Source organism: Homarus americanus, unplaced genomic scaffold (assembly GCF_018991925.1).
Source record: "Homarus americanus isolate GMGI-L3 unplaced genomic scaffold, GMGI_Hamer_2.0 scaffold52997, whole genome shotgun sequence".
NCBI classification, from domain to species: domain Eukaryota; kingdom Metazoa; phylum Arthropoda; class Malacostraca; order Decapoda; family Nephropidae; genus Homarus; species Homarus americanus.
In genome coordinates, this window is record NW_024753476.1 from 110,001 (window position 1) to 133,062 (window position 23,062).

At 45.9% G+C, this 23,062-nt stretch overlaps 1 protein-coding gene across 1 annotated transcript in view; it reads left to right on the forward strand.

The window, feature by feature from the left end:
- LOC121855358 overlaps positions 1-6,323 on the forward strand; it is a 64,928-nt gene extending 58,605 nt beyond the window's left edge. Inside the window, exons 4-5 of the mRNA XM_042350254.1 lie at positions 4,060-4,288; positions 6,233-6,323. Of these exons, the coding sequence (XP_042206188.1) occupies positions 4,060-4,226 (167 nt within the window). The 3' untranslated portion in view covers positions 4,227-4,288; positions 6,233-6,323. The remainder of the gene's footprint in view (positions 1-4,059; positions 4,289-6,232) is intronic.
- Positions 6,324-23,062: the final 16,739 nt, after the last annotated feature.

The window sequence follows — 23,062 nt, forward strand, 5'->3', positions numbered from 1 at the left end:
TCTCCCCTATAGTATCCCTCTCCCCATATAGTCTCCTCTCCCCATATAGTCTCCCCTCTCCCCATATAGTTCTCCTCCCCATATCTCCTCTCCCCATATTCTCCCCATATCTCCCTCTCCCCATATCTCCCTCTCCCCATATCTCTCCCTCTCCCCATATTCTCCCTCTCCCCATATGTCTCCTCCCTCTCCCCATAGTCTCTCCCTCTCCCCATATCTCCCTCTCCCATATTCTCCCCTCTCCCCCATATCTCTCCCCTCTCTCCCCATATTCTCCCTCTCCCATATAGTCTCTCCCTCTCCCCATATCTCTCCCTCTCCCCATATAGTTCTCCCTCTCCCCATATACTCTCCCTCTCCCCATATTCTCCCTCTCCCATATAGTTCTCCTCTCCCCTCTCCCCATATCTCTCCTCTCTCCTCATCTTCCCCTCTCCCCATATATGTCTCCCCTCTCCCCATATCTCTCCCCTCTCCCATATAGTCCTCCCTCTCCCTATATGCTTCCCTCTCCATATCTCCCCTCTCCCCATATTCCTCCCTCTCCCCATATCTCTCCCTCTCCCCATATACTCCTCCCTCTCCCCATATCTCTCCCCTCTCCCCATAGTTCTCCCTCTCCCCATATACTTCCCCTCTCCCCATATCCTCTCCCCATATAGTCTCCCCTCTCCCCATATATCTCTCCCCTCTCCCCATATCTCCCTTCCCCATATAGTCCTCCCTCTCCCCATATAGCCTCCCCTATTCTCCCTCTCCCCATATAGTCTCCCTCTCCCATATCTCTCTCTCCCCATATAGTCTCCCTCTCTCCCCCATATAGTCTCCCTCTCCCCATATAGTCTCCCCCTCTCCCTATATAGCTCCTCCTCTCTCCCCATATTCTCCTCTCCCATATAGTCTCCCCCTCTCCCAATATAGTCTCCCTCTCCCTATAGTTCCTCTCCCCATATTCTCCCCTCTCCCATATCTTCCCTCTCCCCATATAGTCTCCTCTCCCATATTTACACTGTCCTGTCTACTCCATCTCCAATATTTACAAACTATAGATTTTCTCTCATTTCTCTCTGGTAACTTACGACCGGAAGATCCTTATTTTATAACTGCTTGTAGTGAAGAGTTAATGGTGATGACTCCAAAGGTGATGACTCCGGGGGTGATGACTCCATGGGTGACGGTGTTAAGGGTGATGATGTTAAGGGTGATGACGCCAAGGGGTGACGATGTTAAGGGGTGATGATGTTAAGGGTGATGACGCCAAGGGTGATGATGTTAAGGGTGATGATAGTATGGGTGATGACGCCAAGGGGTGATGATGTTAAGGTGATGATGTTAAGGGTGATGACCCAAGGGTGATGATGTTAAGGGGTGATGAAGCAAGTGGGTGATGACGCTGGCGTGGGGTGATGATGTTAAGGGGTGATGATGTTAAGGGTGATGACCCAAGGGGTGATGATGTTAAGGGGATGATGTTAAGGGTGATGACTCCAAGGGGTGATGATGTTAAGGGTGATGATGTTAAGGGTGATGACGCCAAGGGGTGATGATGTTAGGGGTGATGATGTTATGGGTGATGACTCCAAGGGGTGATGATGTTAAGGGTGTGATGATGTTAAGGGTGATGACGCCAAGGGGTGATGACTCCAGGGGTGATGGTGTTAAGGGTGATGACTCCAAGGGGTGACGATGTTAAGGGTGATGATGTTAAGGGTGATGACGCCAAGGGGTGACGGTGTTAAGGGGTGATGATGTTAAGGGTGATGACGCCAAGGGTGACGATGTTAAGGGGTGATGATGTTAAGGGTGATGACGCCAAGGGGTGACGATGTTAAGGGGTGATGATGTTAAGGGTGATGACGCCAAGGTGACGATGTTAAGGGGTGATGATGTTATGGGTGATGACGCCAAGGGGTGATGACTCCAAGGGTGATGATGTTAAGGGTGATGACTCCAAGGGGTGACGATGTTAAGGGGTGATGATGTTAAGGGTGATGACGCCAAGGGGTGACGATGTTAAGGGGTGATGATGTTAAGGGTGATGACCCAAGGTGATGATGTTAAGGTGATGACTCCAAGGGGTGATGATGTTAAGGGTGATGATGTTAAGGGTGATGACTCCAAGGTGACGATGTTAAGGGTGATGATAAGGGTGATGACGCTAAGGGTGATGACTCCAAGGGTGACGATAGGTGTGATGATGTTAAAGGTGATGACGCCAAGGGGTGACGATGTTAAGGGTGATGATGTTAAGTGATGACGCCAAGGGGTGACGATGTTAAGGGGTGATGATGTTAAGGTGATGACGCCAAGGGGGTGACGATGTTAAGGAATTAAAAGGTTTATACTCTCCATGATAATTACAATATTTCCCCCGTTTTTATTTTTGGTTATTAAAGGAATCCGTTTTCTGTATAATGAAAGATTATTTGTTTATTTAGATTTTATTTTGTCTTATAGATTTAATGAGGTTACAAATAGATTGGCTTAATATATGAGTTTATTTAAGTATTATTTTGTGGGGGTTTTTTTTAGTTGCGTCAGTAGCTATATACGTGGATTAATCACACTACCACTCACTCACTAACTCACTCACTCACTTATTTACTCACTCACACACTCACTACCACTCACTCACTACTCACTCACTCACTCACACACTCACTCAATCACCCACTCACCACACTCACTCACTATTTACTCACACACTCACTACACACCACCACTCACTCACCACTCACTCACACACTCACTCACACACTCACCACAAACCTCACTCACCACACACTACTCACTCACTCACTCACACACTCACCACCACCACACCTCATCACTCACCACCACACACCACTCATTTACCACTCACACACTCACCAATCACCCACTCACCACTCACCACTCACCACCACCACTCATTTACTCACACACACTCACTCACTCACTCACTCACACCACCACTCACCACACTCACACACTCACTCACCACTCACTCACTCATTTACTCACACCTACCACTCACTACTCACTCACTCACACACTCACTCACTCACTCAACGATATATAGATTTCTCCGTGTGGTCGCAGCCGTGTAAGTAACCTGACACTTATTGTTCAATATTTTTGTTTGTTTTATTCATTCACTTCCAAACACATCCGTCTACCATGTCCTGCACTTAGACACAACGTTCGTATCTGGTGGAAATATCACCTCCACCTAAAAAAAACAGAGACCACTATGTTTCCTCTTCTCTCCCTCTCCATCCCTCTCTCATTCCTCTCCTTCCTCTCCATCATAACACAGTAGCGGGGCAGGTGGGGGTGGAGGAGGGGTGGGGTGGGGTGGGGGTGGGGTGGGGTGGGGTGGGGTGGGGTGGGTGGGTGGGGTGGGGTGGGTGGTGGGGGGTGGGGTGGGTGGGTGGGGTGGGGTGGGGTGGTGGTTGGGGTGGGTGGGGTGGGTGGGGTGGGGTGGGGTGGGTGGGTGTGGGGTGGGGTGGGGTGGGGGTGGGGTGGGGGTTAGGAGCTGGTCGGGGGTAAGTCAATCTCGGGTTTACTGGTCTTGTCCAAATAAACTCACTCAAAAGTTGGTTCGCTAGCTTCCTCCAAACATGGCCCTTCAACCGACTAGTGCCTGGTTATCACTTCTCTCTCTCTCTCTTCCTCTCTTCTCTCTCTCCTTCTCTCTTCTCTCTCTTTATTCCATTTTTTCGTCACCGTTTTATGTTGTTTTTACTTTCTTTTTTTCCCCCATTTCGGTTTGGTTGAGATTTTGTCTTTCTCAATAAATTCACGTGAACGAGTTATCTAGTTTACGGTACAACGTTTTTTCAATCACCTCAACTCTGGCGATTTTTAAACAATTTTTGCCTTGTATTTATAGTGAAGCGTAGGGATAGACAGACAGATAGATAGATAGATAGATAGATAGATAGATAGATAGATAGATAGATAGATAGATAGATAGATAGTCAATATTATAATTGTTTTCATTTCAATTGCTTGCCCTCCATGGACCCTCACATCAACACCTGTACCTAACCTACGAACTCTCTCCTCCACCACAAGACCTCTCAGTGGGTGTGATCTCCGCCTGGGACGCTGACGACACTACGGAAGGGACCAACGCCAGACTCACTTATTCCATCGAGAAGAACGTCATCCATGAACGTACGGGTGAAGCCATCTTTAGGACCTCAGTCAGGCCTCATCAGCACCGCCCTCTGTTGCCTTGACCGTGAAACTACACCTGAGTATCACATCCAGGTGGTTGCCTCTGATGGTGGTGGACTGAAAGGTGAGTCGTTTGTTCTGAGGTAATTTAATACTCTACGAGACGACAGGTAATTACATACAGGTGACGGCTATTAATACGATATCCAGGACTATTAAATTGCTTGTGTATATACGATAGTTACCGATACTAGACTAAGCACAATACGAGGTCATCGCTATTCTGAGACACAACCGTGAGAGTGAAAACTAAACGTGTGAATACTGTTTCATCTAAGTTGTGTCCTGTAAAGGGGTTAGTTTGATGGTGACAACGTGTGACGATTAGGTAAACAATTCATAGATATTTTTCACACTAACGTCCAGGTGGCCTCGAGGATAATTAACCTCCAATTATACCAAGAACACCTATGGTTTGATCTATGAAGCTGCTCCACTAATAACAAATAAATAAATAAATGAATAAATAAATAAACACCAATAAATAAATAAACACAAAAATAAACTACAATAAATAAAGGAAAAAATAATAAACTAAAATAAATAAATAAAAATAATAAACTACAATAAATAAAGGAAAAATAATAACTAAAATAATAAAGAAAAATAATAAACTAATAAATAAGAAAAAAAATAAACTAAAATAAATAAAGAAAAATAATAAACTAAAATAAATAATAAACAAATAAAACCCAGGCCAGATATATTGACGGGTTCCTTCCTCCTTTATTATTCAGTTGCTGGTTATTGGTCAGAGCTTCCAGTGACAGGTGAATATTACCCTACTAATGCATTGATATATGACCTTCTACTCCTGTATTTCTACCATTCAAGATTTTGTCCGTAAAGTGTATCTCAGGGTGATGTTATTAATAGTAAGTAGTAGTAGTAGTAGTAGTAGTAGTAAGAGTAGTAGTAGTAGTAGTAGTAGAAGTAAAATAAATAAATAAAAAAATACTAAAAAAAGTAGTAGTGTATTACCTGACTAACCTAAAATAGCCCTTGAACCTAACCCTAACAACTCTTCAACCTAACCCTAACTAACCTCCTCTTCACTTGTGTCTCCTACAGTGAGGTTGAGTCTCCATTGTTTCCTCCACCTCACTCGGGTTCTTCTTCCCACCACATTACTCTTTCTCTTGAGGTAGTCAACTGCTCGGTCTTCTTGTTTTGTTCAGTTAAATGTTCTGTGTGTTTCGCTTTTCATTACTCTCAACTCTCTCGTGTATTTCTCAACATAGTTAAGTTAGTTTGGGTTTAACCTTTAGACAATGAAATACCTTAAAATATTTTGGTTTATAACGACTCATTAAACCACTTAAATAAACAATTGGCTATGTATTACAAAAACAACAATTAAAACAAAGACAAAAGTTAATACTTAGAAAACAACGAAAATACAACATTTTTACATAATATTATTTGTGATGGTAATAATAAAGGGAACAAAAACAGTACGAAAAAAAATAATAATAAAAACGGCATCTTAACCCATCGTCGTGTTTACTGCCCATCGTCGCGTTTAACCCATCGTCGTGTTTATGCCATCGTCGGTTTTGGCATCGTCGTTTTGACCATCGTCGTGTTTACTCCCATCGTCGTTTCCTAACCCATCGTCGCGTTTACTGACCCATCGTCGCGTTTACTGACCCATCGTCGTGTTTACTGACCCATCGTCGTGTTTACTGACCCATCGTCGTGTTTACTGGCCCATCGTCGTGTTTCCTAACCCATGGGTGTGTTTTTGTGTTTGGTGGTTGTGGTTTGTGTGTTTTATCGTCGCGTTTACTAACCCATCGTCGTGTTTACTACCCATCGTCGTGTTTACTAACCCATCGTCGTTTACTAACCCATCGTCGTGTTTACTAACCCATCATCGTGTTTACTAACCCATCGTCGTGTTTACTAACCCCGTATCGTGTTTACTAACCCATCGTCGTGTTTACTAACCCATCGTCGTGTTTCTATTATGTCGTGTTACCCATCGTCGTGTTGTATTCTCTGACAGGGACGGGGACGGTGGTGGTGCGGCTGGCAGATGTGAACGACAACTCACCGACTGGCACGACAGCTATGGGACCTGGAGGTGGACGGACGTGGGGTGAAGGGCCTGACAACGCTACCATACTGGAAGATATCTGCCGCAGACCGTGACACCTCCAACTACTTCTACTACAGGGTGAGATAGATAGATAGATAGATAGATAGATAGACGGACGGACGGACAGAGAGACAGACAGACAAACAGACAGAGAGGTTGGTACCATAATTAGTCAAGGATAATGGCCTCTAATCTTAAAGGCTCTAATCTTTATCCTAATCCTAAAATCAGGCTGGGATTAGGACTCCAGTTATCACCCTTGGTCATCTAATCAGTCTTGGCCCACATAAACAAACCAAATCATGTAGAATTCACCTGTTTCCTTGTTTACCTCCTTGTTTACCTCCTTGTTTACCTCCTTACCTCCTTGTTTACCTCCTTGTTTACCTCCTTGTTTACCTCCTCCTACCTGTTTATCAGATAATTTACTTGTTTATGGAGATCTCGTGAAACTCGGTCAACGTGTGGTGTGGTTGTGTAGTTAACTGGGAGGGTAGTTATATTAGTGAAAACTGCTGTTAGGTCTAATTAATAGCATGTGAGAGAGAGAGAGAGAGAGAGAGAGAGATCAATAAATCAACCAAACACAATAATTTTACATAGACTAAAAGAACAAAGCTGAGACACAACATAAGACTCCCAGCGTAAATTTAAGACACACACACACACACACACACACACACACACACACACACACACACACACACACACACTATAGACTCTCTGGGAAGAACTTAACAAAATGTTTTATCTCTTATTAACATCACAAATAAAAACAACAACAACAACAACAAAAACACCGCAGTAAGGAGTCCTCATCTGGTCTCTCCACTTGCATGTCAACAGGACCACACACACACACACACACACACACACACACACACACACACACACACACACACACACACACACACACACACACACACACATTACGACGCTGCACGAAATTGCCTTTGATCTGAGGGACTGCAAAATATACCACTATCAAACAGGAAGAGCTTTCCCATTCTTTCCTTGGTCACCCTGGCTAAGTGCACTGAAGTATTGGATGGGAGGAGGAGGGATGAAGGAGCAGAGAGGGAGGAAGGGAGGATGTAGAGGAAAGGAAGGAAGAAGGGATGAAAGGAAAGGACAAAGGGAGCTAGAGGAAGTATCATAAGATTATTGAGGAGGAGGAGAAGGAGGAGGGAGCCATTTGAAGAAGAGAAGGGGAAGAGGAGAAGGGGATATGAAGGGAGGAAAGGGGCCATTTGAAGAGGGTGAATGAGAAGGTTAATCCGACTTAAGGGGAGCAGGTGATATTAGAATAAGGAAGAGGCGTTAATAGGATGAGAGGAGGGGGTGATGGAGGTGTTGATAAGGAAGTGTTGGTGGACATCTCGAGGGTGGAGGAGGAAGTGAGAGGAGGAGGTACTGTAGAGAGGAGATGAGAGGAGGAGTGTACTGGTAGAGAGGAGATGAGGAGGAGGTACTGTAGGAGGAGATGAGAGGAGGTACCAGAGAGGGGATGAGAGGAGAGTGTACTGTAGAGAGGGGAGATGAGAGGGGAGGGGTGATGGAGTGTGTTGATAAAGAAGTGTAGGTGAGAGTCCGGAGGGTGGGAGAAGGAAGTGAGAGGAGGAGGTACTGCTGTAGAGAGGGAGATGAGAGGAGGAGGTACTGTAGAGGGAGATGAGGAGGAGGTACTGTGGAGAGGGAGATGAGAGGAGGAGGTACTAGTGAGGGAGATGAGAGGAGGAGGTACTGTAGGGAGATGAGGAGGAGGTACTGTAGTGAGGAGATGAGAGAGGGGTGATGGAGGTGGGATAAGGAAGGGGGACAGTGGAGGGTGGAGAGGGAAGTGAGAGGAGGAGTGTACTGTAGAGAGGAGATGAGAGGAGGAGGTACTGTAGTGAGGGGAGGAGAGGAGGAGTGGTACTGTAGAGAGGGAGGAGAGGAGGAGGTACTGTAGAGAGGGGAGATGAGAGGGAGGAGGTAGGTGTAGAGAGGAGATGAGAGGAGGAGGTACTGTAGAGAGGGAGATGAGAGGAGGAGGTACTGAGAGAGAGAGATGAGAGGAGGAGGTACAGAGAGGGAGATGAGAGGGGGAGGTACTGTAGTGAGGGGAGATGAGAGAGGAGGAGGTACTGTAGGAGAGGAGGAGGAGAGGAGGAGTACTGTAGAGAGGGAGATGAGGAGGAGGAGTACTGCAGAGAGAGAGACAGAGGAGGAGTGGTACTGTAGAGGGAGGGAGATGAGAGGAGGAGGTGTAGAGAGGAGGAGATGAGAGGAGGAGTACTAGAGGGAGATGAGAGGAGAGGAGTACTGTAGAGAGAGAGAGATGAGAGGGGAGGAGGAATGTAGAGAGAGAGAGATGAGAGGAGGAGGTACTGTAGTGAGGGAGATGAGAGGAGGAGTACTGTAGAGAGGGAGATGAGAGGAGGAGGCACTAGAGAGAGAGAGATGAGAGGAGGAGGTACTGTAGAGAGGGAGATGAGAGGAGGAGGGTACTGTAGAGAGGGAGATGAGAGGAGGAGGTACTGTAGAGAGGGAGATGGAGAGGAGGAGTGTAGAGGAGGAGAGGAGGAGATAATGTAAGAGAAGGAGGATGTAGAGAGAGTACTGTAGTGAGGGGGAGATGAGAGGAGGAGTGTACTGTAGAGAGGAGATGAGAGGAGGAGTGTGGTTGGTGAGATGGAGGAGGAGGCATTGTAGTGAGGAGATGAGAGGAGGAGTGTACTGTAGTATGAAGGGTTATGATAAGAAACTCTCCTGTGTTACCTGTGTATCCTTAATAAATCTCTACCTGTAATTAGTCCTTTTACTTACATACTTTATATTGCTGTATTTTTCCTGTGATAAAGTATTTATTTTTAAACACTGGATTGTATTTCATTATCGCGTGTGTGTGTGTGTGTGTGTGTGTGTGTGTGTGTGTGTGTTTTTGGTTAAAGATGGTATATTCTGTATTTGTGTTTCTATTACAGTAGTGTTACTTTGTTGTGTTGTTCCTCCATAACAGTCTATCAACCTCAACATAAGATCCTTCACAAACATCAAGAGATTATAAATATTAAGTACGTCTTAAACTCCTATAATTACCACATGAAAAACAAATTAACTATTCACCAAACGCAACATTATCAAACAATAATTTCTATTTTAAAAACCACAATTTACTCTATAGAAAAACCGAGAATTTGTGGCCTCCGCGCGTCACAGGTGGTGGAGGCGAGCGGGTGGGGTGGGAAAACACTCGGGATGCGCCTAGGAGGGGTGGGTCAGCTGTACGCCACGATGACTCTAGACTACGAGAACGAGACCCACAGGAGAGGCTAAGTTTATTGTCCAGTCACTGATAGGGTAAGTGTGTGTGTGTGTGTGTGTGTGATTCCTGTACAAACCATTCTTACGACGCTATGACATGTTTACTTGATATAGGCATAAAAGCCGATAGAAGCATAACCATAATATACATACACCCACACACACACACACACAGAGGTCTTCATTAAATTACAGCAGAACCTTGATGAATATTGAGTTTGTCCCAGACTTTAAATCACTTATACAACTCTGTCATATATGGAGACCAGGTAAAACAACAATAAAAACAGGTAGATTGTTAAGTCATGTTAATCAAGTCAGGTGTGTGGCGAGGAACAGTGTGATGCGTGTGTACCATACCGTGTCATTATAAGACATTAGTGGTAGTAATAATTCTTTCTTTTGTTTTAGTGACTCTCTCTCTCTCTCTCTCTCTCTCTCATTTTTACCTGTATTATGTCTCTCTCATTTTGACACTGTATTAACTCTCTCTTTTTTTCATTTTGACTCTGTATTATGTCTCTCTCTCTCATTTTTGACACCTTGTTTTGTCTCTCTCTCTCATTTTGACACTCGTATTATCTCTCTTCTATTATCTCCCCAGGGTCAGTGGGGGCTGAAGGACCTCGCCACCTGGACGCTGCGCCTGGTGTCTGGTCCGTCTGAGGACATCAACGACAACCCGCCCAGGTTCCCTGCCCACACGCCCACGTTACTGTGAGGGAGGACGCCGCCCTGGCACCCTCCTGGCCGCCCTCCCCTGCCATTGACCCTGACATAATGGTGAGTAAACCATGCCCACTATGATAGCCCCAAACATTGGGTTAGATATATGAGCAATAGGGTTTAAAAACGGACTGCCCAATATGAACCAATAGGCCCGCTGCAGTTTCTCCATTCCTATGTTCTATACATACAGTAGTCAGTAAACCACGCCCACCGCCTACATGTTGGATTAACCACTCGACCATAGGCAATCTCGCCACCAATATTCCAACTTATACTTATGTCTCTCTCTCTCTTCTCATACTACAAGTACAAAACACATTTTCCTACTTGACAGTCACAACCATTAAAACCTTCCCCTTTCCTTCAACCCTCTCAACCTTCCTCCTTTCTTCACTTCCCTACAAACCTTTCCTCCTTCTCTTCACCCCTCACAAACATTCCTCTCTTTCCTTCACCCTCACAACCTTTCCTCCTCCTTCACCCCTCACAAACCTTCCTCCCCTTCCTTCACCCTCACAACCTTTCCTCCCTTCTTCACCCCCTCACAAACTTTCTCCCCTTTTTCTTCTCCCCAAACCTTCCTCCCTTTCTCTCACCCCCTCACAAACTCTTCCTCCTCCCTTTCCTTCACCCCTCACAAACTTCCCTCCCCTTTCCTTCACCCTCACAAACCTTCCTCCCCTTCCTTCACCCTCACAAACCTTCTCCTCCCCTTCTCCTTCTTCCCTCACAACCTTCCTCCCCTTTCTTTCACCCTCAAACCTTCCTCCCTTTCCTTCACCTCACAACCTTCCTCCCCCTTCCTTCACCCTCCAACCTTCTCCTTTTCCTTCACCCTCACAAACCTTCTCCCTTCCTTCACCCTCAAACCTTTCCTCCCCTTCTTCACCCCTCACAAACACTTCCTCCCTTCCTTCACCCCACAACCTTCCTCCCTTCTCACAATTTCACAAACCTTCCTCCCCTTCCTTCACCCCCTCACAAACCTTCCTCCCCTTCCTTCACCTCCTCACAAACCTTCCTCCCCTTCCTTCACCCCTCACAAACCTTCCTCCCCTTTCCTTCACCTCACAAACCTTCCTCCCCTTCCTTCACCCCCCTCACAAACCTTCCTCCCCTTCCTTCACCCTCACAAACCTTCCTCCCTTCCTTTCACTCCTCACAGCCTTCCTCCCCCTCTTCTTCACCCTCACAAACCTTCCTCCTTTTCTTCACCCCTCACAAACCTTCCTCCCTTCCTTCACCCTCACAAACTTCTTCGTCCCCTTTCCTTCACCCCTCACAAACCTCTCCCCTTTCCACCCTCACAAACCTTCCTTTCTTCTTTCCTCACAAACCTTCCTCCCGCTCCTCCTCGTCCTTCACCCCCAGAATGGTCTATTGATTAACCTGTCCAAAAAGATTTAATGACAAAATTTCGGGTCCAGAAGCTTGTGTTTGGTTGAGCTGTTTTGTGATCTGTAACTGTCTCCGTGTGTGTGTGTGTGTGTGTGTGTGTGTGTGTGTGTGTGTGTGTGTGTGTGTGTGTGTGTGTGTGTGGTGTGTGTACTCTTCCCAAAATTATATAATAGATGTTGGGATGAGTTAGGTAAGGTTAGGTTAAGGTCAAAGGTAGAGAAGTGAAAGTCAGCAAACATCGAGGTCATAGGTCAAAGTCAGATATATGAGTCGTGCAACTGGGCAACATGTTTCAAAGCAAACAATTCACCAGAGATAACCAAAGAGAAAGAGGAAAAGGAAAAATACGAAAGAGAAAGTGAGACAAAATACGAATAAAAAGAAAACATCTTCTAGCATCCATGACACAAGTGACCGGCCATTGTACAAGTGACCGGCCATTGTACTGCTTACCGGCCTCTGTACAAGTGACTGGCCATTGTATAAGTGACCGGTCATTACAAGTGACCGGCTCTGTACAAGTGACCGGCTATTGTGACTGGTGATCGGCCTGTACAAGTGACTGGCCATTGTACAAGTGACCGGCCTTCTGTATAAGTGACCAGTATTGTATAAGTGATCAATATTAGACAAGTGACCATTGCGTGACTGGCGACAGGCTGTTACGTCTCGTATTAGTGACCGGCCTCTGTACAAGTGTGACCGGCTGACAGTGAAGTGGACCGGCCTCTGTACAAGGACTGCATTAATTTAGATTAGAATGAATCAAAAACGACAGCATAAAAAAAGAAATTAGAAAAAAGCAATAAATTACATAAACCAATAAACCCAACCAATAAATAATAGCTCGATAAACTTGTGATTAAAAATAAATAACTAATGGGAATCTATTGTTTATAAACGCCATGATATTGAAGAAAAAAAAAATGAATGCTTATAGGAATGAGAGACAGTACTACTACTACTATATTCACAACAACAATAATAACAATAAATAATAATAATAAATAATAACAACAATAACAACAACAATAACTAAAACAATAAATAATAATAACAACAACAATAAACAACAGCAGCATAATAACCAAAAAACAATAACAACAATAAAAAATACAATAATAATAAAACAACAATAACAATAAAAAACAGCAATAATAACAACAAAAAAAACAACAACAATAACAACAAAAAACAGCAATAACAACAATGCACTATAACAACAATAACAACAACAATAACAACAACAATAACAACAATAACAACAAAAACAGCAACAATAACAAATAATAACAACAAAAACAGCAACAATAACAACATACAATAAACACCATAACAATAACAGACAAATACAAACAAAAAACATCCCAAAAATATTTAAATAATAATAAAAAATACAAACGAAAAAAGTACTATAAATCTAGTAAGACCTAAGAATTAGAATTCAGGACCTTGTAAGACCTTGGGGACCTTGTAAGACCTTGGGAGGCTTAAAGACTTTAGACCTTTTAGGGCCTTGTAAGACCTTGTAGGCCTTGTAGGCCCTTGTAGGGCCTTGTAAGACCTTGTAGGCCTTGTAGGGCCTTGTAGGGCCTTGTAAGACCTTGTAGGACCTTTTAAGACCTCGTAGGACCTTGTAGAGTCTAGTAAGACCTTTTAGGACCTTGTAAGACCTTTTTGGACCTCGTCGGACCTAGTAAGACCTTGTAGGACCTTTTAAGACCTCGTAGAACCTTGTAGGACCTTTTAAGACCTCGTAGGACCTTAGGGACCTAGTAGGACCTAGTAGAACCTTATAGGACCTTGTAGGACCTTGTAGGACCTGGTAGGACCTGGTAGGACCTGGTAGGACCTTGAAGGACCGTCCATAACTTGTACTTGCGTCTCGGTGTAGATTTAGTGCCGCGTGTGTCGCTCTTGGGGGCCGTCACCTGGAGGGCCTCAGTCTGTCTTAGTCAAGATTTAGAGCCTCATCTTTATGGTCTTTCTCTCTACAAAATGGCCTCTACAAACCATGATTCACACATCTTCAATTTCTTAATCTTGTTTTCTTCATTTTCCTGGATTTTCTTATTCAATATTTAAATTTTCCTGTCGCCTCGTATGGTCATTCAAATTTTCTTCACTTTTTTTCATAAATCTCATTCATTATCTTTATTTTCCTGTTTTTCCTTGTTTTATTATTGTTCTGTTTTTGTTTCTTTTGTTTCATTTTGTCTTTATTATCATTCTTTTTCTTCGTTTTCCTTGTAATTCTCTTTCGTCATCTTCACAATATTAAAAAAAATACCAAGCCCAAGAAATGAGAAACAAGAAAATGAAAAAAAAATAATAAATAAGAATAAATAAAATAGAAAAATTGCGAAGAGAAAAACATTATCTGGCCAGACAAGATGGTGGTGGTGGAGAAAAAGTCTGGGGCTAAAATGTTTCCTGATGGTGGGGGAAAAACTGTCTAGTGTCAGGGAAATAAATGTCGGGCATTATGTCAGAGTCAAGGAGGGAAAAAGAAGGTTTGTGGTGGTGTGGAAGGAAGAAAGAATGGTGGTGCCGATGGTGTGAAGGAAAGAAGGAAGGAAGGAAGGAAGGAAGGTGTCGATAGGAGTCCTGTATCAAATCTAATAGAAATTTGACAAGTAGATGAATTGATCTCTCCCTCTTGTCCTTCCTCACTTTTTCATTCAATCATTGTTCGTCCGTTTGTAACTTTGTGTCAACCTATGGCTTTATTCACCTCCCTGCACTTATCTCTAGCTGTGTGTCTGTGTGCGTGTGTATCTGTGTGTGTATGTGTCTGTATGAGTGTTAACGAATCGCCTTATTAGAACCTTTCACCACCACCAAGGAGGCCTTTATTTAATACCTTTGGTATTAATCTTCCCTTTCAGTAAATCCTTTTGAGTTGTATGCACCTTTTTTTATTTATTCATTAACCTCCCTCTACTCCCCACCCCACTCCCCATCCTCCAACACCACCCTCCTATTCTCTCCCACCCTCCTATTCTCTCCCCACACTCCTCTCTCCTCCTCCCCACCTCCACTGAGAGACTATCGCCAGGGTGAGCAGATTCTATGCTGGGTTCTCTCCTTTAGATCATAACAGGACTGGCACGGATGCTATTATGCAAGTGTTGGCTCGGCGTGGTGAGGCAGTGCAGATATAGACATCCCAAGCTGGCTTGGCCTTGTTTCCGGCTTTGTTCCTGGCTTTATTCCATTGGCTTTATTCCCGGCTTTGTTCCTGGCTTTGGCCCTGGTTCTTCCTGACGTTGTTCCTTGGCTTTGTTCCATTGGTTTTATTCCTGGCTTTGTTCCTGGCATTATTCCATTGGCTTTATTCCCTGGCTTTGTTCCTGGCGTTGTTCCTGGCTTTGTTCCATTGGCTTTATTCCCGGCTTTGTTCTCGGCTTTATTCCATTGGCTTTATTCCTGGCTTTTTCCTGACGTTGTTCCCTGGCTTTGTTCCCTAGCTTTGTTCCCTGGCTTTGTTCCATTAGCTTTATTCCCTGGCTTTGTTCCATTGGCTTTATTCCCTGGCTTTGTTCCCTGGCTTTAGTCCATTGGCTTTATTCCCTGGCTTTTCCCTGGCTTTTTTCCCTGACGTTGTTCCCTGGCTTTGTTCCCTGGCTTTGTTCCATTGGCTTTATTCCCTGGCTTTGTTCCATTGGCTTTATTCTCTGGCTTTTCTTTTCTTCCCCTGACGTTGTTCCCTGGCTTTGTTCCCTGGCTTTGTTCCTTCCCCATAATTCTAATACACTAATGTAATTACTATAAGGATAATGAGTCTGATAATCCTTTATACGAGTCCAATAATTCCCTTTAATAACTCGGATTAATCTTTGTCGTCGTGTTGGCGTCGAGTCGCTCACCGGAGGTTATAATTAGGGAGAGGCTGGCGGAGTGGGATCAATATAATGAGTGGGACGTGTTGAGTCTTCTGAGATAGGTGACCCCACTCCCCCCTCTCCCCTGACAGAGAGATGTATTGTAACACACACACACACACACACGCACGTTCACTATTCACTGACAATACTGGTGACTTGTCTTTGTGTATGCCTCTCTCACCTGCCATTATTCAAATTACCATCCAAAATATAAATCCCACAAACAAACAAACACTGTTTGCCTCATTGCTCCATTGTTTACCATCACCCTCTTACCCCTTAACCCTCTCCACTTCATCACCCCTTCACCTTCTCACACCTCTCACCCCCTCTCACCCCTTCAACCTCTCCACCCCTTAACCCTCCCCAACCCCCTTCACTCCTCTCACCCCTTCACCTCTCTCAACCCCTTCACCCTCCTCAACCCCTTCACCTCTCCCACCCTTCACCCTCTCACCCCTTCACCCTCTCCCACTCCTTCACCCTCTCACCTTCACTCTCCCCACCCCTTCACCTCCTCACCCCTTCACCCTCTCACCCCCCACCTTCCTCACACCTTCACCCTCTCACACCTTCACCCACTTCTTCTTCTTCTTCTTCTTCTTCTTCTTCTTCTTCTTCTTCTTCTTCTTCTTCTTCTTCTTCTTCTTCTTCTTCTTCTTCTTCTTCTTCTTCTTCTTCTTCTTCTTCTTCTTCTTCTTCTTCTTCTTCTTCTTCTTCTTCTTCTTCTTCTTCTTCTTCTTCTTCTTCTTCTTCTTCTTCTTCTTCTTCTTCTTCTTCTTCTTCTTCTTCTTCTTCTTCTTCTTCTTCTTCTTCTTCCTTCTTCCTTCTTCTTCTTCCTTCTTCTTCTTCTTCTTCTTCTTCTTGTTCTTCTCCTCCCTCCCTCCCTCCTCCTCCTCTCCTTCTCTTCCTCTCCCTTCTCCCTCCTCATTCTCTTCCTTCTCCTCCTCGTCTTCCTCTCTTTCTTCTCCTCCTCTTCTTTTTACATCCTCCTCCTTCTTCCTTTGCCCCTCCTCCTCTTTTCGTCTCATTCTTCTGTTTCTTCCGTCTCTTTTCCTGCTCTCTCATTCTTCTCTCTTCTTCTTTCGTTCTCCTTTCTCTCTTTTACTTACTCTTTTCCTCCCTCCCTCCCTCCTTTTCCCTTATCTCCTCTTTTCCCCTCTATTCTTTTCTTTTCCTCTCTTCCTCTGTTCTCTCTTTCCTCTCTCGTTTCCTCCCATCTACTCCATTCTCTTCCTTCCTCCCTACCCTCTCCATCCCCTCTTCCTTCCTCTCTACACTCCCTCTCCTATCCTCTCATTCCTCCTCCTCTTCCTTCCTCCCCTACCCTTTTCCCTCTCTCCCCTACCCTCTCCTTCCTCCTCTTCCTTCCTCCCCTACCCTCTTTCCTCTCACCCCATATACCTAGCCATCATCGCCCCCGTGTTGTGTCCACTGTTCTTCACGTCTAAACAAACACAGGTAAGAGAGAATGACTTACTGTGCTAGTGAGTGATTGTAACTCCTGTATGTACGAGGGGACGAGACACGCCAGTTTATTGTTCCATACATACATACATACATACACAAACACATAGACACACATAAACAAACACACAGACACACACACAGACACACACACACACACACACACACACACATAAACAAACACACAGACACACAAACAAACACACACACACACACACACAGACACACACACAGACACACACACACACACACACACACACATAAACAAACACACAGACACACAAACAAACACACACACACACACACAGACACACACACACACACACACACACACACACACACACACACACACATAAACAAACACACTCAATCGGGACCGTCTCTTGCAGTGTGTCACCGCTTACTGGCAAACAAAGTCGCCTCATCATAGGAAATCAATGTTTGGCCCCAGACATATAAGACTATGTGGTGGTCATCTTGAGCACTACTACACACACATTACGTCCTCCTTCCTCCTTCCTCATCTTCCTCCCTCTTTTCCTCCTCTTCCCCTTCCTCTTCCACCCTCTACTTCCTTTCCCCCGTTTCTTCCATTTTTCCTCTTCCTCCTTCATCCTCCCTCTTTTCCCCTCTCCCTCCCACTTTTCCCTTTATCTCCCCTTTCCCCTCCCTCCTTATTTTCCCTACCCTTGCCCCCTCTTTTACCCTCTTCCTCTCTCTTTCTTTCTCCTTTTTCCCTCTTTCTCCCTTCTCCCATTCTTCTATTTTCCCTCTTTCTCCTTCCATCATCCTCCTTGCTACTCCCTCTCTCTCCTTTTCTTCCTTCTACCTTTTCTTCCTTTTCCCTCCACCGCCCCCTGCAGTGGACGACAGAGTGGTATAAACGCCCACGTGGGGCCATCAACAACACCGCCCACACTTGCCCATGGACGTTCAGTATGCACGCACTCTTAGTTATGTTCAATGTCTTTCTTTCACGCTGTTTGTGGTGTTCTTGCCGGCGATGGTCAGTGTTCTTGCCGGCGATGGTAAGTGTTCTTAACGGCGTTGGTCAGTCTTAACGGCGATGGTCAGTGCTCTTAACGGCGATGGTCAGTGCTCTGCCGGCGATGGTCAGTGCTCTTAACGGCAATGATCAGTGCTCTTGCCAGCGATGGTCAGTGCTCTTGCCGGCGATGGTCAGTGCTCTTACCAGCGATGGTCAGTGCTCCTGCCGGCGATGGTTAGTGCTGTTGCCGGCGATGGTCAGTGCTCTTCCCAGCGATGGTCTGTGCTCTTCCGACGTTGGTCTGCTCTGCCGGCGATGGTTAGCCTCTTGCCGGCGATGGTTAGCACTCTTGCCGGCGATGGTCAGTGCTTGCCGGCGATGGTCAGTGCTCTTGCCGGCAATGGTCAGTGGTCTTGCCGGCGATGGTTAGAGCACTTTGTCGGCGTAGTGCACTCTTGCCGGCGATGGTCAGTGCTCTTGCCGGCGATGGTCGTGCTCTTGCCGGCAATGGTCAGTGCTCTTGCCGGCGATGGTTAGCAGTTTTGTCGGCGATGGTTGCTCTTGCCGGCGATGGTTAGTGCTCTTGCCGGCAATGGTCAGTGGTCTTGCGGCGTGGTAGCACTCTTGCCGGCGATGGTTAGCACTCTTGCCGGCGATGGTTAGCACTCTTGCCGGCGATGGTTAGCACTCTTCCGGCGATGGTTGCGCCGGCGATGGTTAACTCTTGCCGGCGATGGTCAGCGCTCTTGCCGGCGATGGTTAGCGCTCTTGCCGGCGATGGTCAGTGCTCTTGCCGGCGATGGTTAGCACTCTTGCGGCGATGGTTAGCACTCTTGCCGGCGATGGTTAGCACTCTTGCCGGCGATGGTTGCTCTTGCCGGCGATGGTTAGCACTCTTGCCGGCGATGGTTGCACTCTTGCCGGCGATGGTTAGCGCTCTTGCCGGCGATGGTTCAGCGCTCTTGCCGGCGATGAGTCGTGCTCTTGCCGGCGATGGTTAGCACTCTTGCCGGCGATGGTTGCACTCTTGCGGCGTGGTCAACTCTCTTCCCACCAATGGTCTGTGCTCTTGCCGGCGATGGTCAGTGCTCTTGCCGGCGATGGTCAGTGCTCTTGCCGGCGATAGTCAGTGCTCTTGCCGGCGATGGTCAGTGCTCTTGCCGGCGATGGTTAGCACTCTTGCCGGCGATGGTCAGTGCTCTTGCCGGCGATGGTCAGTGCTCTTGCCGGCAATGGTCATCTTGCCGGCAATGGTCAGTGCTCTTGCCGGCGATGGTCAGTGCTCTTGCCAGCGATGGTCAGCACTCTTGCCGGCGATGGTCAACTCTCTTCCACCAATGGTCTGTGCTCTTGCCGGCGGTCAGTGCTCTTGCCGGCGATGGTCAGTGCTCTTGCCGGCGATAGTCAGTGCTCTTGCCGGCGATGGTCAGTGCTCTTGCCGGCGATGGTTAGCACTCTTGCCGGCGATGGTCAGTGCGGCGATGGTCAGTGCTCTTGCCGGCAATGGTCAGTGGTCTTGCCGGCAATGGTCAGTGCTCTTGCCGGCGATGGTCAGTCTCTTGCCAGCGATGGTCAGCACTCTTGCCGGCGATGCTCAACTCTCTTCCCACCAATGGTCTGTGCTCTTGCCGGCGATGGTCAGTGCTCTTGCCGGCGATGGTCAGTGCTCTTGCCGGCGATGGTCAGTGCTCTTGCCGGCGATGGTTGCACTCTTGCCGGCGATGGTCAGTGCTCTTGCCGGCGATGGTTGCTTTCTTGCCGGCGATGGTCAGTGCTCTTGCCGGCGATGGTCAGTGCTCTTGCCGGCGAAGGTCAGTGCTCTTGCGGCAATGGTCAGTGGTCTTGCCGGCGATAGTTAGCACTCTTGCGGCGATGGTCGAGTGCTCTTGCCGGCGATGGTCAGTGCTCTTGCCGGCGATGGTTAGCACTTCTTGCCGGCGATGGTCGGTGCTCTTGCCGGCGATGGTCAGTGCTCTTGCCGGCAATGGTCAGGGTCTTGCCGGCAATGGTCGAGTTCTCTTGCCGGCGATGGTCAGTGCTCTTGCCAGCGATGGTCAGCACTCTTGCCGGCGATGGTCAGTGCTCTTGCCGGCGATGGTCAGTGCTCTTGCCGGCGATGGTCAGTGCTCTTGCCGGCGATGGTCAGTGCTCTTGCCGGCGATGGTCAGTGCTCTTGCCGGCGATGGTCAATGCTCTTGCCGGCGATGGTCAGTGCTCTTGCCGGCGATATATCGCCCGTGCCAGTATTGTTGGCCAACGCTCGTACTGATAATAATATACGCTAGTAAATTCAACGCTAAGTACCCACGGAATCCAACAACAACAACAACAACAACAACCCACAACGCTTGTATTAAACCCTCAACGCTTGTATTAAACCCTCAGCGCTTGTATTAAACCCTCAGCGCTTGTATTAAACCCTCAACACTTGAATTAAACCCTCAACGCTTGCATTAAACCCTCAACTTGTAAACCTCAACGCTTATTAAACCCTCAGCGCTTGTATTAAACCTCAGCGCTTGTATTAAACCCTCAACACTTGAATTAAACCCTCAACTTGCAGATTAAACCCTCAACGCTTGCATTTAAACCCTCAACGCTTGTATTAAACCCTCAACGCTTGTTAAACCCTCAACGCTTGCATTAAGCCCTCAGCAACTGTATTGAACCCTCAACGCTTGTATTGAACCCTCAACTCTTGTATTAAACCCTCAACTCTTGTATTAAACCCTCAACTCTTGTATTAAACCCTCAGCTTGTATTGAACCCTCAACGCTTGTATTAAACCCTCAACGCTTGAATAGAACCCTCAACGCTTGTATTAAACCCTCAACGCTTGTATTAAACCCTCAACCTTGTATTAAGCCCACAACGCTTGTATTAAACCCTCAACGCTTGTATTAAACCCTCAGCGCTTGTATTAAACCCTCAGCGCTTGTATTAAACCCTCAACACTTGAATTAAACCCTCAACGCTTGCATTAAACCCTCAACGCTTGTATTAAACCCTCAACGCTTGTATTAAACCCTCAGCGCTTGTATTAAACCCTCAGCGCTTGTATTAAACCCTCAACACTTAATTAAACCCTCCAACACTTGAATTAAACCCTCAGCAACTTGCATTAAACCCTCCAACGCTTGTATTAAACCCTCAACGCTTGTATTAAACCCTCAACGCTTGCATTGAAAGCCCTCAACGCTGTATTGAACCCTCAACGCTTGTATTGAACCCTCAACTCTTGTATTAAACCCTCAACTCTTGTATTAAACCCTCAACTCTTGTATTAAACCCTCAGCGCTTGTATTGAACCCTCAACGCTTGTATTAAACCCTCAACGCTTGAATAGAACCCTCAACGCTTGTATTAAAGCCCTCAACATTAAACCCTCAACGCTTGTATTAAGCCCTCAACGCTTGTCAGTATGCCACCAACCTTGTATATTAAGCCCTCAACGCTTGTATTAAACCCTCAACGCTTGTATTAAACCCTCAACTCTTGTATTAAACCCTCAACGCTTGCATTAAACCCTCAGCGCTTGTATTGAACCCTCAACGCTTGTATTAAACCCTCAACGCTTGAATAGAACCCTCAACGCTTGTATTAAGCCCTCAACGCTTGTATTAAACCCTCAACGCTTGTATTAAACCCCCAACGCTTGTATTAAACCCTCAACTCTTGTATTAAACCCTCGACGCTTGAATTAAACCCTCAACGCGTGTATTAAACCCTCAACGCTTGAATTAAACACTGAACCCTTGTATTAAACCCTCAAATCTTGTATTAAACCCTCGACGCTAGATTTAAACCCTCAATGCTTGTTTTAGACCCTCAACGCTTGTATTAAACGCTCAACGCTTGTATTAAACCCTCAGCGCCTGCATTAAACCCTCAACGCTTGAATTAAACCCTCAACGCTTGTATTTATCCCTTAATGCTTGAATTAAACCCTGAACCCTTGTATTAAACCCTCAACGCTTGCATTAAGCCCTCAACGCTTGTATTGAACCCTCAACGCTTGTATTAAACCCTCAACTCTTGTATTAAACCCTCAACGCTTGCATTAAACCCTCAGCGCTTGTATTGAACCCTCAACGCTTGTATTAAACCCTCAACGCTTGAATAGAACCCTCTCTTTGTATTAAGCCCTCGCACTTGTATTAAACCCTCAACGCTTGTATTAAACCCCCAACGCTTGTATTAAACCCTCAACTCTTGTATTAAACCCTCGACGCTTGAATTAAACCCTCAACGCGTGTATTAAACCCTCAACGCTTGAATTAAACACTGAACCCTTGTATTAAACCCTCAAATCTTGTATTAAGCCCTCGACGCTAGATTTAAACCCTCAATGCTTGTATTAGACCCTCAACGCTTGTATTAAACGCTCAACGCTTGTATTAAACCCTCAGCGCCTGCATTAAACCCTCAACGCTTGAATTAAACCCTCAACGCTTGTATTTAACCCTTAATGCTTGAATTAAACCCTGAACCCTTGTATTAAACCTTCAACGCTTGTATTAGACCCTCAACACTTGTATTAATCCCTCAGCGCTTCTATTAAACCCTCAACGCTTGTATTAAACCCTCAACTCTTGTATTAAACCCTCAACGCTTGTATTAAACCCTCAACGCTTGAATTAAACCCTGATCCCTTGTATTTAACCCTCAACGCGTGTATTAAACACCTCAACGCTTGAATTAAACCCTCAATGCTTGAATTAAACCCTAACTCTTGCATTAAACCCCAACGCTTGCATTAAACTCTCAACTCTTGTATTAAACCCTCAACGCTTGTATTAAACCCTCAACTCTTGCATTAAACCCCAACGCTTGAATTAAACCCTCAACGCTTGTATTAAACCTTCAACGCTTGTATTAAACCCTCAACGCTTGTATTAAACACCTCAACGATTTTTTTAAACTTTCAACGCTCCTACACCGTTAAAACAATCCTCCAGAGTC